Source organism: Zootoca vivipara, chromosome Z2, assembly GCF_965207765.1.
Source record: "Zootoca vivipara chromosome Z2, rZooViv2.hap1.1, whole genome shotgun sequence".
NCBI classification, from domain to species: Eukaryota; Metazoa; Chordata; class Lepidosauria; order Squamata; family Lacertidae; genus Zootoca; species Zootoca vivipara.
This window is the reverse complement of record NC_142585.1, coordinates 16607608-16628566: the sequence shown is the minus strand read 5'-3', so window position 1 is coordinate 16628566 and position 20959 is coordinate 16607608. Positions and strand designations below refer to the sequence as shown.

The window sequence follows — 20959 nt, the reverse complement described above, 5'->3', positions numbered from 1 at the left end:
CATTTGTGTTTCTTAGAAAGACGTCTAGCAGGGGTTGGGGAACCCGTGGCTGTTATGTTGTTGGCATTTCCACAAACCCTAGCCAGTAAAGCCTGCATGGTTTTTTCTTTCCTTGAATTCAAACTTGTGAGTAGCCTTGACCAAGACATGTGGGTCTTAAGTAGCTGCAGGATGTAGAACCTGAACTCATATGCTGCTACCTATCTAAACAGGCTGGTTCCATTCTCTTTTGGACAGCTAGCACACAAAAAATCAAATACTGCATGGACAAAAAGTGGCTGATAATTCCATTATAATATAAGCTATTTAGTGGTTAAGTACAATAACTTGTGGGTAACTGATTTTTCTTTAAAAAACCAACCAACCAGTATACACCACTTATTTAAAATGCAACAGGTGTACAGCAGGTGGGAAAGTTTAAATAGAATGATTATACCCCTTGTATATATAACACTGAATCTAGCCACCCCGTCCCAACCAAAGAAAAGAATGTATAGTTGCTAGAATGTCAGATGAGGAAGACATAGTCTGAGCTCCTTGTTTAGCTTCAAAGTTCACTGGGTGACCCTGAGCCAAACACACTGTCAAACCCATAATATGTGGATGTTATGAGGATAAAAACCCTTCACCTTTTGGAGTAAAAATGGAATGCATAGTGTTGTTAATAATACCCCCTTTCCCCGGCTAGGAAAACAATGTATGCTTTTTGTGATATTTTATTGAGAGGGACATTTAGTGGCAAACGACAATGAAAGCAGCTTTCACTACAAAATCAGGCCGCCATGAGTATTATGGCTCTTGCTGAAGCTCACAGTCTAGGCTGATTTTGTTCCTGACAGTTTTGTGCACCAGCTGACCTCCCCTCCCTCATACAGAATGCACATCAGTTGCTCAGTGCCCCACCAACATGGCTCCTATAAACTCACTGTTGTATTTTGCACACCTGAGTGTGTCTCTTTAATCTGCAGTAAAGAAAAAATATTCCATCATATAAAACACACCGTATCCTCCTGAAGTGTGTGTACATGTGTGTGTGTGGCAGGGTGTGTGTGTGCGTGCACACAGGATCAAACAGAAAATGTGTTAGGAGCAATTTTTACAGTGCGTCACTACACATGTGGCACACTCAAAGGACAGCTTTTGGGCTGATCAAAACGTAGTATGATCAAAATGCCTCAAATACACATGTGTATCTGTGTGATGTGCTAGGGAGCACTATATAGAATATCTCTTTTCCCCACCCTGCTACAACTATTTTAGCTCATTGCCTGGGTCATCTCATCTCAACATGCACTATTATAGCTTTTATATATGTTTGGCTGTATCTAGAGAATCTATATCTGATTACCTTCATATTAATAGATTATGTTTCTGAAAGCTTTAACAAAGGCAAATGAGTTTTGGAACCATCAAAATAGGTAAGAATTTTTCCTCCAAATATCCATATAAAGTTCATATAAGTGCATAATTAGAAAATACATCTTTAAATAGAGTCAAAAACATATTCTGCAAATGATATGGTTTAACTTTGGTACAATCCTATGTTCTTAATTTTTTTTTAGCAGTGATAAGAAACCATATATCTTTCTACGACTGATGCTGTAGATTTGTGATAAAGTTTAACTGAAACCAAAATAGCTGAATCCATCATGCTAAAAACTTGAGAGATAAGATTCTAAAGAAATTGATGGGGGCTGTACTGTGCTTTCTCAGGCTTACAAGAAAAGGTCTGTTATGATGTGTGCTGTATCAGCTCCAATCTGAATTAATTAATATGCAAATTTTACTTTTTTCCTTTCATGTCAAAATAAGAACTGCTGATGGACTCCTGTCCTCTTTCGTTGACCAGATCTTTTGATGCTGCTTGTTTTAAAAGCAATTTTGTATGTTATTCATCTCCATTCATATAAACCGTTCCCCACACTTTTAGGAACAATCTACTGCACACCCTCCCTAAAATTCATGAGAGCTGCATAAAAACATAGCAGATAGGAACATTATATTTTAACACTGCTTATATCTATTGAGGATTGCATTTTTAATATACAGTAAGTTGTGTGGGGTTTTTTTTTGCACAATAACTTTTGTAAAAATACATATTTATTTTTCTGGTTGTTATTTTCTGGAATTCATTTGAATTTCATTTAGCTTCATTGTTGCTCTTTCCACATTTAGCTCTTTTCACCATGTCTCCATTTAAAGGAAATAAAACACTTCCCAGTTCTTTGGCATTAGGAGGGGTTCATACCGCTGTGATACTTCCATTGTGACGAGAACGTGACCTTTCCAAATTTACTCGTCTGTTATCTGGAATATAAAGGGAGAAGAAACAACATTATAAGATTTTAAAACATGGATACTGCAATGTCAAGAGGTTTTCAAGCAGTCCTGAAAATAAATTCAAAGCAGTAGATAAATAAATTACTAGGTGGATGGATCAGAGACATTTCAGAGTACAGCTGCCAGGAGTTCAAAAGTTCTGCAATCAACAATAAATTAATCTCCTGATCTGAAACTCTGGGGTGATAAAGGCATTGGAAGAATTCTGTGGCACTCTCCCTTGGAAATAGCAGGTGATAACCAAAAATGCAGGGGAAAGTGTTACTAAATAAAGATGTCTCTGTGCCCAGTTGCTTTGGGAAAGAGAAAGTAATGTAATCCTTTCCTTGAGAGGCAAATTCACTAGCATCATTCATAAAGTAGGAACAGATGAGATAACTGACTATTCCCTTTACACACCCACCCACCCACCCACCCACCCTTCCTACAAATTACCTGGATGAGCAACTTCAATATAAACTATTACTGCACAGCAATTATTGCAATGGAAAATCATAGCATAGGAAGATTCTTTCATGGACTACAAGTCAATGTCCTGAAAGCACAATTTTAAGTCAGGCATATATTGAAAATATATTAATAAACATGGTATTTCCTCAAATGTGTTTAGCATCTCCGACCTAGCCAGTAAAGTGACATGGCTGAAATTCCTGCATGATAGAGACATGCAACTGATTAGCTTAAATCCCATGACAAATGTTAGCTCTCTGGAGATAAATAAATGTGACACATTGAGAAAAGAGTTTAATAGTTCTGGGAAGGGTTCAAGAAGCAATGGGTAGATTAAAAACTAATAAACTTCCATTTCCTTCTGTATAAGTAGCTAGAAAAATGGATTTTAGAATTCATGGATAAGTGCCTCCCAGCCACTTTCCTTTTGGGCAATGTCTCTCTCCTCTTTTCCTCCTCCTGAAATCCTCCTGAAATCCCTGTATTAAGAAATTTGAAGTTAAGCAGCCAACCACACAATGAAAGACACAAGTGTCCCATCGTACTGCACCTGATGATAGGCCGAACCTCTTCTGTGAAACCCACGAACTATGACATTAATTCAGCAAATCCTGCTGAACTAAAGTCCAGTTTGCATAAAATGTACAATATATTTTTATTATTAAATCTCTTATAAAAGAGTATGGGCGGTAGAGGGCATCGTGCAAATAGAGAAAGCTCTTTGCATTAATCATGGAGATGAAAACTCTGGAACCAGTTGGTGAGCACTTCCTACAAATACACATCTCTGCCATGCAGGGATGAAATAATCACATACAAATAACAGGCCCTAAAAGAGTTGAACTGATTGTTGTTTGAAGAAGTTCTAGAAAAGGAGGGCGTATCCCCGGACTAAAACCCCCCGGTTAAAAGAGTGATAACTTCATGAATTTGGATAATGTCTAGTAAAAATAGCTAGAAGATATTCTCTTTGGGATTATGTTGTTGACAGAATGCAAAACCAAACTACTGAATTTTTAATTAACACCTACAATCCTGTGGTGCTGTTAAAATGATTATCTGCTGTTGCATTTAGAATGTTTAAGTTGCTGAAGAAATGGGAGGAGGACCAGCGAGACATTCTTAGCTATGACCTGATAATTTCTGCTCAGATCTATTTCCACTTTAAAGGGGCTGAAAAAAAAGTTTTGCAAGATTCGGAGTTTAAGCTTTATTTTTGGAAATGAAATATGTACACCAACATTAGACAAAGCATTCAGCTTCCCAATAAAAAAGAATGACAGGTTGAGAAGGCACAGGGTGTCTGTTGCTTGTATTTCTTATCCTTGTACCATACATGCATCTTACATTAAAAACACTGGCTATCCTTATTGCCTTCTGTATAAATCTCAGGGCAGATAACAATAATATTAAATAAACGTATATTAAAACCACCAAATATGAAAAATATATATTCAGCAGTAACCTGCTCATAATTACCACAAACTCATTATATCAGTGACTATTAACAAATGGCTAAGGAAACATGTGGATTTTAGCCTGTCGCTAGAATGTCAATAAAGTTCATGCCACACATTTCAGGGAAGGTATTTCTAAGTTGAGTAATTTTTTTCATATCACCATCTGGTGTAATTCCCCTAGCACCTTTCATTTCAGTCACCAATGTAGTTCTTTCAGGATCAGTATTATGTGGCTCCTGATAGCTGTCCTGCCAATATACTGAAAGCCGCATTTTTCACCAATTGCATTACAATAATTGAAATGAGTGGTGATCAGGGCATGGCTCACAGTGGCTAAGCTATCTCTATCCAGAAACGTTAAGAAGAAAGAACAGAAAATTGTCATTAACATGAATTTCTATTTGAAGAGTGGCCTGGAGAACAGCCAGTGAATAGGATGACCCACTGGATTGGATAGGGAGGCCCTTTTAAAGTCTTTTGCCTCCTCTTCCAGCCATCTCACCCTCCAGTTGTAAGTGGCAGAGCAAAGAATGAGCCCTCTATCCCAAAATATAACCATAGCCAGGATGACTATGCCCAGTACAACATACAGTGGTACCTCAGGTTAAGTACTTAATTGGTTCTGGAAGTCCGTACTTAACCTGAAGTGTACTGTACTTAACCTGAAGCGAACTTGTGCATTGAAAGTAATGGAAAGTGGATTAATCCGTTCCAGACAGTCCGTGGAGTACTTAAACTGAAGTGTACTTAACCTGAAGCGAACTTGCCCATTGAAAGTAATGGAAAGTGGATTAATCCGTTCCAGATTGGTCTGCAGAGTACTTAAATTGAAAGTACTCAAACTGAAGTGTACTTAACCCGAGGTATGACTGTAAACATAAAAAAATGCCACAATTTGGAAATTACGTAACACCACATTTTCAAACCAGGATAATAAAAACATATGAATCTACACTCTGTAAGACTAAGATAATGCAGAGGGGGGAAAAGAGGTGGGTGAATGTCTTCCCAGCACACTCTTCAAACAGAAATTCACAGCAAAGACCAATTTCTGTTTTTGAGTGGCCTGGAGGACATTCAGTGAATAGGATGTAACAGAGCAGTTTTTTCTAAGGACAGGGTGGGATTCCTCCGCATCAAATGCATCAACCCTCCATAGCACTTTTCTATCCAAAGCAGCATAAACTGAGGAAGAAACAGTATGAGAGGAGGCCCAGTAGCCACCATAGCTGCCAAGTTATCCCTTTTTTAAAGGGAAATTCCCTTATGCTGAATAGGCTTCCTCGTGAGAAAAGGGAAAACTTGGCAGCTATGGTGGCCACCCTGGAGCATATGCATTGTGTGCAAAAGGCCCCAGGTTCAACCTTGGTAGGCTTGAGAAGGACTTCTGCTTGAAACCTCAGAGAGATAAGACAGTACGGATTCAACCATTTGTTCTCAGAGAAAAGAACATGCTCATACTATGAACGTTTCCCTAATACTGCTTCCAATGAAAATTCATAGTATAAAAAGAACATTCCAATCTGTGCACAAACAGCAGTATTTAAATATTCATGTTGTAATCAGACAAATTAAATGCCTTCTGTACTTTGACTGGTAAGTTGCTGAATTAATTCTCTTCTGTTTAAGTATGTACAAAACCCTAGCTGAGAATCAGTTTGTTTTCAATTGATTTAGCACAGGGTTCCTTCGAAGCATGTGGCATGCTAAAGATGAAAAGTCCTCCCCTTTCTGCCCACTGAATACTCATCTCTCCAGCAGGGCACATACCTCAGCTATACATGGCCCAGCCCAGCTCTATGGGGCTGCTTGGGTGAATTCCGAAAAGAAATATTTTAGAGGAAAAAAGGATACCTCCCGATGATAGGAGGCTAGAGAAATAGAGAATTGTGCATGGAACCAATATGTAGCCCCATCTGTTGCTTTGCATCTTAGTGACATTTTGGAAGCTATGGGACCTGGGCAGACAAATGTATCCAGGGCACCAAAAATCTCTTGAAGTTTCTAGCAATTTTTGCTGTCTTTAAGTGAGATATCCTGGGAGTATAGCAAATACTTGCTGTCAGTACACAACTTATCTGGCATATCCAAGTTTTATCTGTTGTAGGCAGTATTTGTTCAAAGTGGCTAAGCAGGGAATTTGAAGCAACAACAACAACTACTACTACAGAGGCATACAGACTTGCTATTCCTAGAAACAGCAGTACTATGGAATGAATGGTTTAGCAGAAGCTTATCCCACAATAAACTGATCCCAAGTGTGTGTGTTGAAAGAAATATATGTGGAATGTGGGAGAAAGGATGTGTGAAGAACTGGATGTTGCATGGATGTGGTAGTTTAAAAGTATTCTTCTAACAATTATTATTTTTTATTTCAGAGTTGAGTAATTAACTCTGAAGTACAACAATAATTGTTAGAATAATACTGTTAAATTACCACATCCATGCAACTGACACAAAATTTAAATGACTTTATCAGAGTGGCGTTTAACATCTTGGGACAAAAAAGATTTGTACGCTAAGCTGCAAATGCACATTGCAACCTGCTGGTGCTCCTAAAGCTGTGGGTATTATGGCTTACTCTCCAATGCCTGACACAACACTAAACTAGGAGCTGAAGCTCCATTATGAGCTGAGAAATTAACCTAAAAGTTGAAGTTGCCTTCATACTTTGAGAACTTGATGCCTCAGGATGACAGTTCTATAAATGCACTTCTGTTTGCTCCAAAGACAGTCACATAGAGCACAGAAGCAAACATGGTAAGTGCTTGCATGGCGGAAGGTATTCTAACATTAGAGAAGAACAATACTTCTTTAGTATTATGGTGATAACACAGAAGAATAACTTAAATGTGTATATAATAGGGCATAACTCATGCAAGTTCAGACATTTCATGGCAAATAGCAGTGTTGATTCTAGCTTTTGAGGGAGTTCAGATAAGAGGTCCCCAGTAGGCTCTACCCTTCTCTTCACTGCCATCAGCCTCTCTCTCTCTCTTCCTACAGCGCTAACCACCATTGTCACCCAGTCTCTTCACTCCCATACATCTCTTGGTTGTTCCCTCTGGTTGCAAGGAAGCAGAGGAGTAGGAACAGGTAGTTCTGAAGGCCAAAAGTGGACTCCCTGGCTGAAGCATGAGCTTCTACCAGAGCCTGGGTGATGTTAAATCCTGCAACCAGCCCTGACAGATGGGTTGTATTGGGTTACTACAGGGGTCCCCAGACTTACCAGCGTTTGGGCCAGTTTTCCCAGGGTGGAAAACGCACCGAAAATCCGTTATGCGCATGCGTATGGGCCTCCCCCGACCCGGAAGTGCACCAGAAATGACCTCTTCTGGGTCGGGAGAGGCCCATACGCATGCGCACAAAGGATTTTCGGTGCTTTTTTCCCGACCCGGAAGAGCGCTGCCGTGCTGCGTGCCGTAAGAGCGGGCGGCGGCGGGGGTCGTCGCGGGCCGGATTGGCAGGCCAATTGGGCCGCATCTGGCCCCCGGGCCGTAGTCTGGGGACCCCTGGGTTACTAGTACGAGGATTTACATGCATAATCACCAGTTCTCATTGAAGCATTTCTGGAAGGTGGTGGAGCAAAAGCTTAGTGTTTGCTCTCAGACCCTTACACATGCACCCTGTACATTTATTATTTGATTTGAACACATATATCACACCTATGCCACCAAAGGGAATCAAGACAGCTATCAATCAGTATATACACACAAAAATGAACAAAATCCTTAAAACTAGACAACATACAGTCAAACTAATAAATTAACAATAGCCTTATTTAATAATTCTGTCTTTCATTATCTACATGTCTAGGCTTTGTGTGAATGTAACCATAGGGAATCCTGCAGTGACATTTCTTGTGCAACTAATTTCTTTGTCTAATGTCTGATTGGTAGTGTCACCTAGGTTTATAACAATACTTCAAAGATAAAGTAACCCATTATTTTAAAATTTATTAATTTGGTACATGTTTTATGAGAATAGGTTTTAGAAGCAGCTCCTTTGAAACAAGCTTTCGGGAAGGTATACAGACAGAAGTAGTTACTGTGTCTGCCATTTCTGTAATTCTGCATGAATTTGAAAACCATTCCCCCTGTCTCTGAAATGGAATGCAGTCATTCATTTTAATTGCAAAACCCACTTAGAGCTGATTTTGAAATTGTAATAAAGTGTGCCAGGACACAAATGCAATGAATATAATACATCGACTATGCAACTACAATGCCCTGCCTTTTTGAGCTTTGTCGGGGATATCTATCCTTCTTGTAACAGCTAAAAACATAAATACCCCATGTTTTTCTCCCCCTATCTCATCTGATGCACATGAGGGAAGATTCACTTAGCTTGTAACTGCTTCTCTATAAAATATACCACCCAGTATTCTTGTTCTTAGGTCAATTATGTGGCTAGAACTTTTCAATCTGCAGAGCTCAGGATGACTTGAAACTCCCACATAGCAGTAATTTCATAACAATCCTCTCTCTGTGTATCTAAACAGTCAGCTTTCCATCACTGTCGAGCCTCAAAAGTTTAGGGAATGTCTCAAGAGTCCTAATCACATTTTAGTTCTCATGTTTGCAAATCAAATGAAAAGTTGCACTGGCCAAAACTTGCCATCTGATTTTAATTGTGTGTGTGTGTGTGTGTGTGTGTGTGTGTGTGTACACACACACACACACACACACACACACACACACACACACACTTTCTATATTGCATTAGCAACATTTGGAAGTGATGCACTGGAGACAAAAAGGTGTACTAGTCATAAGCTTGTGAAAATACCCTTAAGAGCTATTTTAGATAGCCTGGGAGACATAAAAGCATCCAGGAGAAGAGGGAAGGACCATGACAATTTACGCAGCTCTGCTACTCTCTCCAGTGAAAGAAGGATAAAGTTTGAAGCAATGTCCTCAATATCTAGTTACCTAGGCCATTATTTTTATAAACCAGACAAGGAAAAGAAGCAGTTGTCTTTCCCTAGCAAACACTATTTGTGAGGGCTTTAACAGGAAAGGGGCTATAAATTCAGACACAGGAAATTCAGACACAGTTCTGGCACCTCTTTTTTCTAGAAAAAAATGCATTGAACAGGACTATGAACCAAACTGTGTTATTGGGAACAATAAGCATTTACAAAATGAGAATATATCCATCAATGCTGCAAGTATGATCACTTCCTTCCCACTGTCTCCTCCAACCTCCTAAAGAACAGAATGGGAACCTGTGGCCTCTAGATGTTGCTGGTCTCCAACTCCCATCATGCATCATGACTATGCTGCCTGGAGCTGATGAAAGCTGGAGTCCAACAACATTTGGAAGGCCACAGGTTCTCTTCCCAGTCTGCAAAACCACAGTTTCTAGGAAAGCTGCTTGTATCATTCTTCAGAATTAAAAGCCCAGGACCTTTCTCAGGGAGCTAAGGAGTAAAAAGTGAAAAAAAGACACAAAAAAACCCTTGCCCCTCAGAATGTGGCTTTCGGGGCCTATTTTGCTTACCTCTGATCTAGAAGGACGAATGAAAGATTCTATAGATATATTACGTTTATATTCATATATGTATTACTATGTGAGCTGTAGGGATGCGGGAAGCGCTGTGGTCTAAACCACTGAGCCTCTTGGGCTTGCTGATCAGAAGGTTGATGCTTCGAATCCCCACGACGGGGTTAGCTCCCATTGCTCTGTCCCAACTCCTGCCAACCTACTAGTTTGAAAGCATACCAGTGTGAGTAAATACACTGTGGCGAGAAGGTAAACGACGTTTCTGTGCACTCTGGTTTCCGTCACAGTGTCCCACTGTGCCAGAAGAGGTTTACTCATGCTGGCCACATGACCTGGAAAGCTGTCTGTGGACAAATGCTGGCTCCCTCGGCCTGAAAGCGAGATGAGCGCCATACCCCATAGTCGCCTTTGACTGGACTTAACTGTCCAGGGACTCTAATAGCAGAAGTGGCTTTCGGTCTCATATTCTCTAAAAGCATGCCAGAATTCAATGGCCAGGGAGCATTGCTTTAATTTTATTTTCTCTGGAACCCAGAATATATCATTTCAAATGTTGCTGCGACATAACAATAAATAAACAAAGTTAAAAAAAATCCTGGCAGAGTGAATATGAATGAACACACAAAAAAACCTTGATGCCTATTTAGTAATAAAAAGGGCTGTTGCTAAAGCTCCACCTTATTAGACAAATTTTTGTTGAAATAGCAAAGGAGATGGGGGGGGCATCCTTGTAAAGGCATTCATATGGCCTGTACCTTTGGGAGGCAATGAAAGCATTTGCATCAAATATTTATTTGTTCCTTCATTTAAAACTTTGCTCACTGGAAAAAAGCCTAATGAGATACACATCTAGTTCTTATGAAAGACCCAGGGGACAATATTCATACAATTCCAGGGAACTTTAGTACAATATAAGCAACACAAAACCTAAACACGACAGACAGGAGTGAATAGAGGCGAGTGCATTACATTTTCTGCTTAAAGGCTTTATTAAGGGATTAAAATAGCTTAGAACACAAAGAAGAAAAAGCAAAAAATACAACAGCACAAGGCATTAGTATAGTGGCACCTCCTGATTTCTAAAAATAAGTGAAAAACATTAAAACAGAAGCAATGCCAGGCCTGACTGGCTTCTACATTGGGGTTCATCTTCCTTTAAGAACTACTTACTTGGTGGAGTCTACAGAAAGATTAGTGAGAGCCATAGAGGTTCCCATCTCTACAAAATCTCTCCCCCCAAGTAGGATGTTATGAACCTTGAGAATTGTAAAGTTCCTGTTGGGAAGACTTGTTGAATTAATTTGCACAAGCCAAGTATTTGGTAGATCTTAATAAATGATTTAAATTATTTTTTTCTTCATGCTTCACTAGATTCACCTCAGACACACAGAATGCCCCCCCCATTTTTTTGTTTTTCTATGGTTTGCTTCTCCCACTTTATAAAATAAAAACATAAGAATATATTGAAGTTATGCAACTGCATAGGGCTAACAAGAAACCACGTGCAGGAAATATCCCCAAACTCTATCTGACTCCTAAGCCTGTTAACTGGGTGAGCTTACCCTTTTTCCCTCTGCCACACCCTTAAGGTGAGGAGAGAGGTCTTCCTAATTCATGCTCCCTTGTGGCTTTCAAAACCCCAAGTGAGTGACACAAGTTAAGCTCAAAAGTGACCATGCCCTGCAAAGGTTGCAAAACCCAATGCACAAGTTTCTGGCATCACTATTCATCCCAAACACTTCCACCTCTACCATTTTACGTATACACCTGCCAGTCAATCCACCTAATTATACCTACTGCTAACTGGATCTACCTGATAGTATAGTGTAGAGCAGGTGGAAAAATCTCATCTACGGCTAATCACAGAAAGGACCCCCCCCAAAAAAAAATCCTAGTCAGTCCCTACTAAGGTGACCAGTTAGACTCGTGCTGAATATTGAGAGGGTGGGCTGGGTAATATGCTTGGAGAAAAAGAAGAAGAAAGGGTGGGTGGCCCAGCTTTAAATATCTCTGCCTGCCCCTCCCCCATTGGTGGAAATGCAAGCTTCCAGAGTTGGAATTAACTTCATGCCAGTCTTCTAGTTTCACAGAAAAGGCGCTCCTCACCTGGACTCCTTATCGGGCTGGATGTGGGAGCAATCATTTGGCTATGCAAGAATTTGCATGCCAGTTTCTTTTATTCACCACCTTGTACAATATTGTGATATTGACTCACATATGCCTATTTACTATTAATTCCAAAGTCTTCTCTGTCTTAGACAGTCATTGGCAAGTAAATGTAATACTCTCTGTCATCTGAGATAAAACAATGCATTAGAAAGATTAAAAAGCTACATTGTAGAAAAGAGATTGCTTTCCCTACACTCAAACACTATTCTTTTTGCAATTCTTGGGATTTCTTCTGTAAATTGTAAGCTACTGCTGACAGGTAATGTGGTTTGCATCAGATGTAGCCCAGGAAATTAGAATCCATCTTGAAATAGCAGTAATATTAAGGAACCATAGTATAAGAGCACATACAGTATTAGTGGAAAGCATCCAGTTTGCTCCATGGGAAATTGTTCTGTTGTTGTGGAAAATTTAGCAGTAAGCAGATCACGTAGCTCTAAATTTCCTTTGCCTGGGATACACCCACAAATGGCGCAGACAGGCATGAGTGCACTGTAAGACTGGCTATTTGTCCTGAAAGCACTGCTAAATAGGAAAAAATAGACTGAGTAAACCTAGTAAAGCTTAGAAGAAAAAAATGCAAAGCAGGGACTTGAGAGGAGTACATACATACATAAAGGGTTGGCCTTAGGGAGGCTAGTGATAGTTTCTCCTTTTCAACTACAGATACAAGAAGGAAGGCCTGGGCTTGAACAGAACTAACTGTAAGGGTGGTTGCCATTAGCCCCATTCAGCTTGGTGTCAGGTGAGATGGGAGCTGGAGTCCAGAAATATCTGGAGAGCCACTGTTTCACCAGCCCTGGTCTGAACAAAGTGATAAGAGCTCACTCATACCTCCTGCCGCCTTGTGTCTTGCTTTCTCTCACTCTGTCTTAACCCTCTTTCTTGATTAAGAGATCCTCACTTCTTAAAGTGACTTGTTTGTTTGGAGTTAGTTCTAGCAAGGAATTTATTATTAGACATAAGAATGAATAGTGTTTCTGACACAAATGCTTTATAGGGAGCTCCTGCTTAAAGTAAAAGATTGACTGATTAGGTTACCAATTTGATGAGATCATGATTTTGTGTGTGCACAAGTACCATATTCCAAGACAAATCTGTCTAAGTTGGTGAAGTGTGGGAGAAACTACTGTATTTACTAAATATGCTCAGTTTAGTTAGAGATGAGGTCACATTGCTGTCTGGAATTATGGGTGATATGCATTCCAAGAGTATCAGGTTTTTGGTTTGTTTGTCCCATGTAGCAAATACACATTTTGACAACTCCAGAGACAGGCTCCATAGCTATGTAGCAGGTTGCTAAAGGTGCTCCAGTTTTCTGAAACCTGCTGAAATTTCTATGGATCCAAGACAATTAAATGATTCATCACATTAAAGTCAGTATTTCATCACTGTTTTCCCTTTTCTTTTTTATAATTCAACATTGCAAAGGAGGAAGCTCTGAAAAGAAAACATTTGCCACATCTATTGTATCATCAAGTTTCCTTTCCTTTTTTCAAAAGCCCTCCTTTCATTTTAGGTTTAAAAGCATGGGGTGTATGTGTCTGACAAACCAATGAAAAAGGGGGTAGCTGGCTTTGAGTTCTTGGGTGAGTCTTAAGACCATCTATGGGTAAATCAAGATCAGAAAGTATTTCAAGACAAGTAATCCATACTCCATTCCTTAGGTCTAGCAACCACTTTTCTCATTATCTCCTCTGAACTTGCAGATCAATACAACAGACCCCAGAATTGTATCTTGCTGATTTATTAAATTTCTAACAGACTCTGAGACTAAAAAGAGATTTTGAATACATTCACCTTGTAGTATCAAGCACAGTCATTCTTTCTTTTGGCTAATTAGACTTTTAAACTCCAACTATTTTTTAAAAGTACAACAGTTTGAATAAGGCCTCCTAAAAATGCGCAGCAAAATAAATCTGAATGTGACCTTTTAGAACTGACTTTAGGTGACATTTATTGGAATTAGTTTCCTTTGTAACTAGAACTCAGAAAAAGATCAAGTGACAATCTCCCGGCATTCAGTTTGGGTGATAATCTATAGGGTCAAACTGAGGGAAGATGTACTTGTGGTTTGTTGGAGAAGGCTCAAATGTTACATACAAGTGTCAAAAATATGGTGTGGGAAAGGTGTTACTCTGTTACACTAGTGCTTTATTGCTTTTGTAACCTTCTTCACATATTTGGAAATAAGTGGGCTGCAAATGAGTCATTCCTTGCAAATCTAAAAATCTAAAAAGCAGCAGCAAGCAACATCAAAATATATAAAAATTAATACTCTTCTGCAATTGAAATTAAAAGGACAATGAGATGGTTCTCACTGTACACATTTCCCCAAGTATCTCTAATCATTGTGATTCAGCATCTTTCCATTGTCCTTTCAGCTCACAATGCTAAATCCAGAAGTGATCCTATGCATACTTACTCTGAAGTAAGTCATTTGAAAGTGAGCATGGGGCTGTAGGCATACTTTTAAAGTACCGTACTTTTCCGTCTATCAGACACCCCCACGTATAAGACGCCCCCTATTTTGGGGGTCTCAAATTTAAGTAAATGGGGGGAGCTGGCACAGAGTTGTTGAGCTTTTTGGAAGAGGATTACCCAGAGTTGTTGAGCTTTTTTTTTGTGGGGGGAGAATTGACCAGGTTGTTGAGCAATTTTTTTGGGGGGGGGGCGGGGCGGAATGCCAAACCGAATATAACTCACCCAACTGGCAAACACTAACAATCACAAGCAATGCAAGCCTAATTGCCGAAGCGGCAGCCAATCCAAAGCAGCCCTTGCCGCATCCACAAATAACCTGCCCAATTGACAAAGCAGCAGCCAATACAATGCAGCCCTTGCAGCCAACACCATTCACCCACCTAATTGCTTGATCCTGCTCGTGGATGCAACCAATTGCCCGCCCCCCTCTGCACTACCCTTGTATAAGATGACCCTACATTTTAAAATTCATTTTGGAGTAAAAAACCCTTGTCTAATACACGGAAAAGTACGGTATCCTGTAGCTTTATATCACAATCAATTTTATTTGTACAATTTGCCCTTTAAAAGTCATGAACCTATCCAGATTAAACTTTTAAGATTTTTTGTTTTGTTGTTGTTGTCTATTTAATACTCCAAATTTAACTTTACTTCCCTCAGAAACATCACCACTTGGGAGAAATGCTTTTGAAATGACTGAAATCACTTCCATCTCCATGTCAATAGCCTATGATAAGCCTTATTTTGAAACACTACCACATGCCTGCCTCAAGGGTTACAAGACAAATCAATCTCCTTCCTCCCTTCCTCCAAGGGTAATTCGCCTTTAAAATCACACAGGAAAATAGGTCTCTTTGCCAACACAAACATAGCCGAGTACAACCATTTTCTGCCTCATTTTGATTTTCAGCTCCCGGATGGGAATGTAGCAAAAGGGACGGGACAGAAAAAACTGCTGTATCAAGTAAGACACTTCAAAGACACACATTATAGAATAAAGACTGTAGTGAGAATAACTTGAAGTTAGAATTCAATCATGTCATATTTATTACATTTCATTTCAACAATACAAGCATGTTTCATTTTATATTCTGGTTATTACAAAAGAATTTCACTGAATGTAATAGAGTGATGATTCAGCTAAGAGTAGAGTTTAAGTACGCCTCGGTTTGAATATTTTCAGTTTAAGTACTCCACGGACCATCTGGAACGGATTAATCCACTTTCCATTACTTTCAATGGGAAAGTTTGCTTCAGGTTAAGTATGCTTCAGTTTAAGTACAAACTTCCAGAACCAATTGTGTTTAAGTACAAACTTCCAGAACCAATTGTGTGTGTGTATATACCACTGTATACACACACACACACACACACACACACCGCACACCCATATTTCAGTTCTTCTTTTTGAAGACCAAATGTTCTATTAAAATACAATGAGCCCCTACAAGTAAAAGTTGGAGAAAAAGATACAAAGCAGTTTTTTTTCCAGGAGTATGTGTTGGGGGGAGAGGATCAAATCCTTTCGAAGCACAGTACTGAAACTTCCACTAAACATTTAATGTGAATTTTCTCTTTGGGACTGTGTATACAGGTGTACAGCAATTATTAGATTTGATATCTGAATGAATTCAGGTTCCCATTAGAGCTTCAATGCTTCAATGACCCCATTATTTCCTTTCAGTACTCCCAGACCTGATCAACTTAATTATTCTGACTAGTGAAACATTTAGGACATGAATTTATGATTTGTTTAAAACCAAATGGGACAACTGAAAGTACTTGGGATGGGGGAACCAACACAAAAGAAAAAAAATGCTTCTATTATGTGTCTGAGAGACAGGTCAGGCCTATGATAACATTATTATTATTCTTATATTATACTGCATTGAAATTCTACATCTGTTTAGACTGGAATATGTTCTCTATTATGCCTCAGTAAGACTGTTCGAGCAGTATGATTCCAAGTGACTGAGAAGTAGAGCTTTATTTTCCCCAGCCAGAACTTGACGAAACTCAGTTCTGGCACCCCTCAGGTGGGTGCCATTGCCATTCTAAGAAAACAAAGGAAGTGTTCATGGTGAGTTCTGGAACCTCTTTTTCTAGAAAAATAGCACTGGTGAGGAAGATGTTCAAAGCAGACATCCCCCCAATGACTGTCATTCAAAGCTGTGGAACAGCTAGAAAACATTATACTGAAAAGTTTCTGAAGGTGTCTATGTTAGACCAATGTCTTTATACTCACTCTTCTGGTGGCTTCTGCAGACAGTCAGAAGTGGCATTATGGTATCTATGCATCTATGGTAGCATTGGTTTTGATCTAATACCAAATGTGCAAAAAAATGCAAATAGGGTTGAGAATAGGGAGAGAGGTTGATGAGATGAAAATGGGATGTATGGTAGGAGAGCAGGAAGCAGTACTGAATAGGGATGCATTTTTGTTGGGAACATTAAAGAATAAGTCTAGGGTGGAATGAACAGAATATGTGAGAATTTTTTAAAGCAAATATTCAATTGAAGGAGATATAGGAACAGGACAGCTCACTCTATTTGCTTTGCTAATCCCCAGTTCAACTGAGCTCCTCCTTTCTTGAAACTGTTTCCATTCATTATTACACAAGAAACCCTACTTTCCTGCAAGTGGTCATTACTGTATAAGAACTTTGTAACGTACAAAATGAGGTCTGCTTTCTTTCTCCCCTCTTCTCTTTTTATGCTCTTTTCCTGTGCTTTGTAGAGTCTGTGTTTATTGTTATAGGTCTTAATATAGGCGGCTTTAGGAAGATTTTTGGCTAAACAGCAGGGCAAAAACCCTTTAAATAAATAAAGATATGTCAGCGTGAAAGAAATACAAATATGAGCTGTATCTGTGATATATAAATGCATATAAATAAATGCGATCTTTAACAGAAGGTGAAATGCAGCGATTCAGGTAAGTCACCACAAGTATAAATAGTTCTAGAAAGTGGAAGAAGAGAAGCAAACATCAACTAAAGTTGGATGTAAAATTCATTCACTGCTTGATACATGCTGACAAAACATCCTACTTGAGGGGAGGATGAATTCTCGCTTTTGAAAGAGAGAGAAACATTATGCATGAGCCAACATACATTTTAAATCTGAATAACATATAATGCCATTGAGGAAGACATGTTGCTGAAACTCATTGGGCGGTGTATTTTTCCCCTAATAATTTCCCCATATAACACCAGTTTGAGGTTCAGCTCTTCCCTTTTCCATTTTGTGTGTGCTGTCCTCCATTTTTATTTTTTGCTATTGCAAATATCCACCTGATGATCTAAGGGGAAAATTATCTTTTGAACCTCCTTACCAGTTTTTCAGTCACCACACACACACCCTTACTGGAAGGCAGCCTGGATGAAATGCAGCTGATCAATTTCTCTTGGCAATTATTTCAAAAAATGTCAAATACGGTATTTAGAAAAGTGCAAAAAAGCACTCACAGAGCAAACAAATCTCACATTTTATCAATAAAAATGCATAAGATGGTGGAATGCAGCAAATAATAATAATAATAATAATAATAATAATAATAATAATAATAATTGGAGAAACAAGTGGGGATACCACTATTGCATTCTCCTCATATAATAAACCCATTGTAAATAAAACCTCACAGCAAAAGGTCTTTCCCAGATCTGTGCCTGATGTAATGATCTTCTATTTGCAGGACAGCTTTTAAAAATGGTAAGACTTGTATTTACTCTAAAGTAGTACAGTCCAATCTCCCTGTATAAGATAACTTTTATTTAATAAGATAACTCTTATTATTTATCAATGCAAATAAATTTATGTAAGCAAACAATTTTTTCAAGAAAAAGCTGCTGATACGCACAAATGATTTGTGCATTTTTGTTAAAAAGCACTGTTTAATTTTAATTTTGTTTAAAAGCATTTTTAAATCGCTTAAGATTGTATCTAATAACAGTGCTGCTCAGAGTAGATGGATTGAAAAATAATGGCCATAACTAATTTAGGTAAAGTTTAGTTGGATACAATAAATATACATCACACACACACACACACAAATAAAAATAAAAAGCACAACATAAAAACAACAAAACATAAAAACCAAGACACAACATAAAAAGCAGTAATACAGTATTATATAAGAAAAGGTAAAAACTTGTATCGCCATAACATGCCACATTTTGGCCACAATGCAAGGTAAAGCAATATTCGGATTTGATCAGTCCTCAAGCATTTGCAGCTCCTGTTATAATTCTTAGTTTGCATTAGCCTTAAGAAAGAGCTTTACTTCAAGGCAAGAAGAGTGTGAAGACAGACAGTAATGGGTTTTGAATTTTAAGTAAACAAGCTGCCATCACATTAGCATTATCTCATCTGGACACATTTGTCCCTAAAAGAAGAAGTCTGACATCAGAGTGGCCCCTTTCCCTCCTTTTTCTAATGATATGTAACAGCTGCTGAGCCTGCAATAAATGTGTTTATGTCCAGTTAGATTGCCATCATTTTACAACCCAATCTGATTTTTCCCTCCCTCTCTCTTAAAAAAAAGTTAGTCACAAGAGACCAGCACCAGCTCCTGCTTGAAGGCATTTCCTGACATCAGCTTTCACTTCACACTTCAGCTGAAAGTACCAGATTTGACAAAACACACAGAAAGCCATGAGAGAAGGCTCTTCACCTTCTATCCAAAAGTGCCTGACAGGAGTCAATAGTGATTCCTTCACAAGGCTGCAATAATAATAAAAAGCTGCTAGATGAAAGTCCAAGGGAAAGCTTTCTAGCTATTCCTTACAATATTTTATTAAAGGGTGGGTGTAGAAATGTGGTTGCCTCAGCAAGACACCTACCCCCCCCCCGCCCCCCGGGTCAAACTCAATCACTTTCAGCAGCTGGTAGTTTAAATACCAGAAGTTAGTCGTCCGTGCACAGATGTTGTATTCTTTACATATAGTGTATAATATGAAAGCAATGAATTCAAAGTTCAAGGTGCTGGTGCTGGTAAGAGGATACCTCTTTTCTACAAAGGGGATGGATTGCAGTCTTCTCAGCTTTCCTTCCACAATTTTACAGAAATTGACTACAGTGCTTTTCTTTCTAGCTGACAATTACTGACACTCCTTGTCAAAAGCAAATAACTTCCCCCATATCCCTGCAATAGCTTCACTTTTGTATTTTTAATGTTCCAGGAACAATTTTTGTCAGGGGTGGGGGAGAGATAGTGGCAACTCTGCAATAGCCTGTAGTCTACGTGTAAAATGAAATATTTTTTAAATAATACAATAAAGGCAGCCTATTCACAATTATTATTTTTAGAATAAAATATCAACATTTTTTATTCATGCCTAGGCTAACATTTGCAATTCAGCAGTTTGCAATATTTAAATGGAATTGAATATGCTATGAGAAAACTGAAGACTGCATCTTTCTTGTGTGAGTGACTGCTGCAAGGAACAATCATTAGTGCCTGCCCGTTGCCTTCATCATCTAACATTAAAGAGGAGAGCCTGTCTAAGGCTGGCTAGATAGTCTTGTCACTTACCTGTGGCTTCCCCCAATGCCTACCTACTGGGAAAGAATAAATATTGTATGCTTTTACAGCTATAAATTATTTGTGACAAAAGCCTGTGCAAGTTACAAAATGAGAAGCTGTTTCTTGTTTTAAAAGACTGGACAAAGAGTCATTTGGAAGACAAAACAAACATTTGAAGTCATGATATGAATAAACAGCCACTGCATGTTCTTTTGGTGGAAGGAACTACTTTTACCAATTCACCATGATTCAGGGTAGTCATTCTGCACATTGAGAAAGGTCAGAACCACCAATTTCACATGTAAAATGGTAAATTCCACATTTCTGCACATATCCGGTTTTACCCCAAAATGAGGGAGAAGACAATGTTGAGATGTACAGTAGCAGACACTGGCAGGGCCCTAAAAATCACCTAGTAATCATCTAGTCATTTGTGTGGAATATTGCAGGTGTTCTGTGGGAATTGGGCTTCCAAAGGTTGAACAAAACCTCCAGAGTCTTATGCTTCATCACTCTGATCTAGAAAAGTATATAAAAAACCTGCTACAGGTTTTCTTAGGAAGTTAAGGATAATTAGGCTTGTAAGATGGGCATACATAGGATTTTCAGGCACTCAGAAGTCCTGGGATGAACAGCAGGATATAGATACAACAAATAAACCTAGTAGGCTCCATTTTAGCTTTAAGTGAATTTTCTTTGGAAGAGAATATAAGTGTCTATTTCTTTTACTGTATCTTATTGTTGTTTTAATATTGTTATTAGCCACCCTTGGATTTATATGAAGAGTGGGATTTAAATATAAATACACATCAAAAGTCAGTGTGGAGTAGCCTTTGGTACTAGTTGAAGTAAGTGGCTTTGAATCCTCTTTATGTCATCAGATCTGAGAAAGATAATAGCAACATGGAAAGAATTGTAAGATTACACACAAACAAATCGGTGATTACCAGTTTTTTCTTCTTCTTTTTTTGCCAATGCATACAAAAACAGATTAGTTCCAAATGACTCATTGTAAGCTTCTGGATGAATT

General features: G+C 38.7%; 1 protein-coding gene across 2 annotated transcripts in view; it reads right to left on the bottom strand.

Annotated features, from left to right (window-relative positions):
* Positions 1–700: 700 nt before the first annotated feature.
* Positions 701–20959, bottom strand: part of DIAPH2 (diaphanous related formin 2) — a 339062-nt gene continuing 318803 nt past the window's right edge. For both annotated transcript variants that reach the window (XM_088664505.1, XM_088664506.1), the window contains exon 28: positions 701–2307. In XM_088664505.1, coding sequence (XP_088520631.1) covers positions 2243–2307 — 65 coding nt within the window. In that variant the 3' untranslated portion in view covers positions 701–2242. The remainder of the gene's footprint in view (positions 2308–20959) is intronic.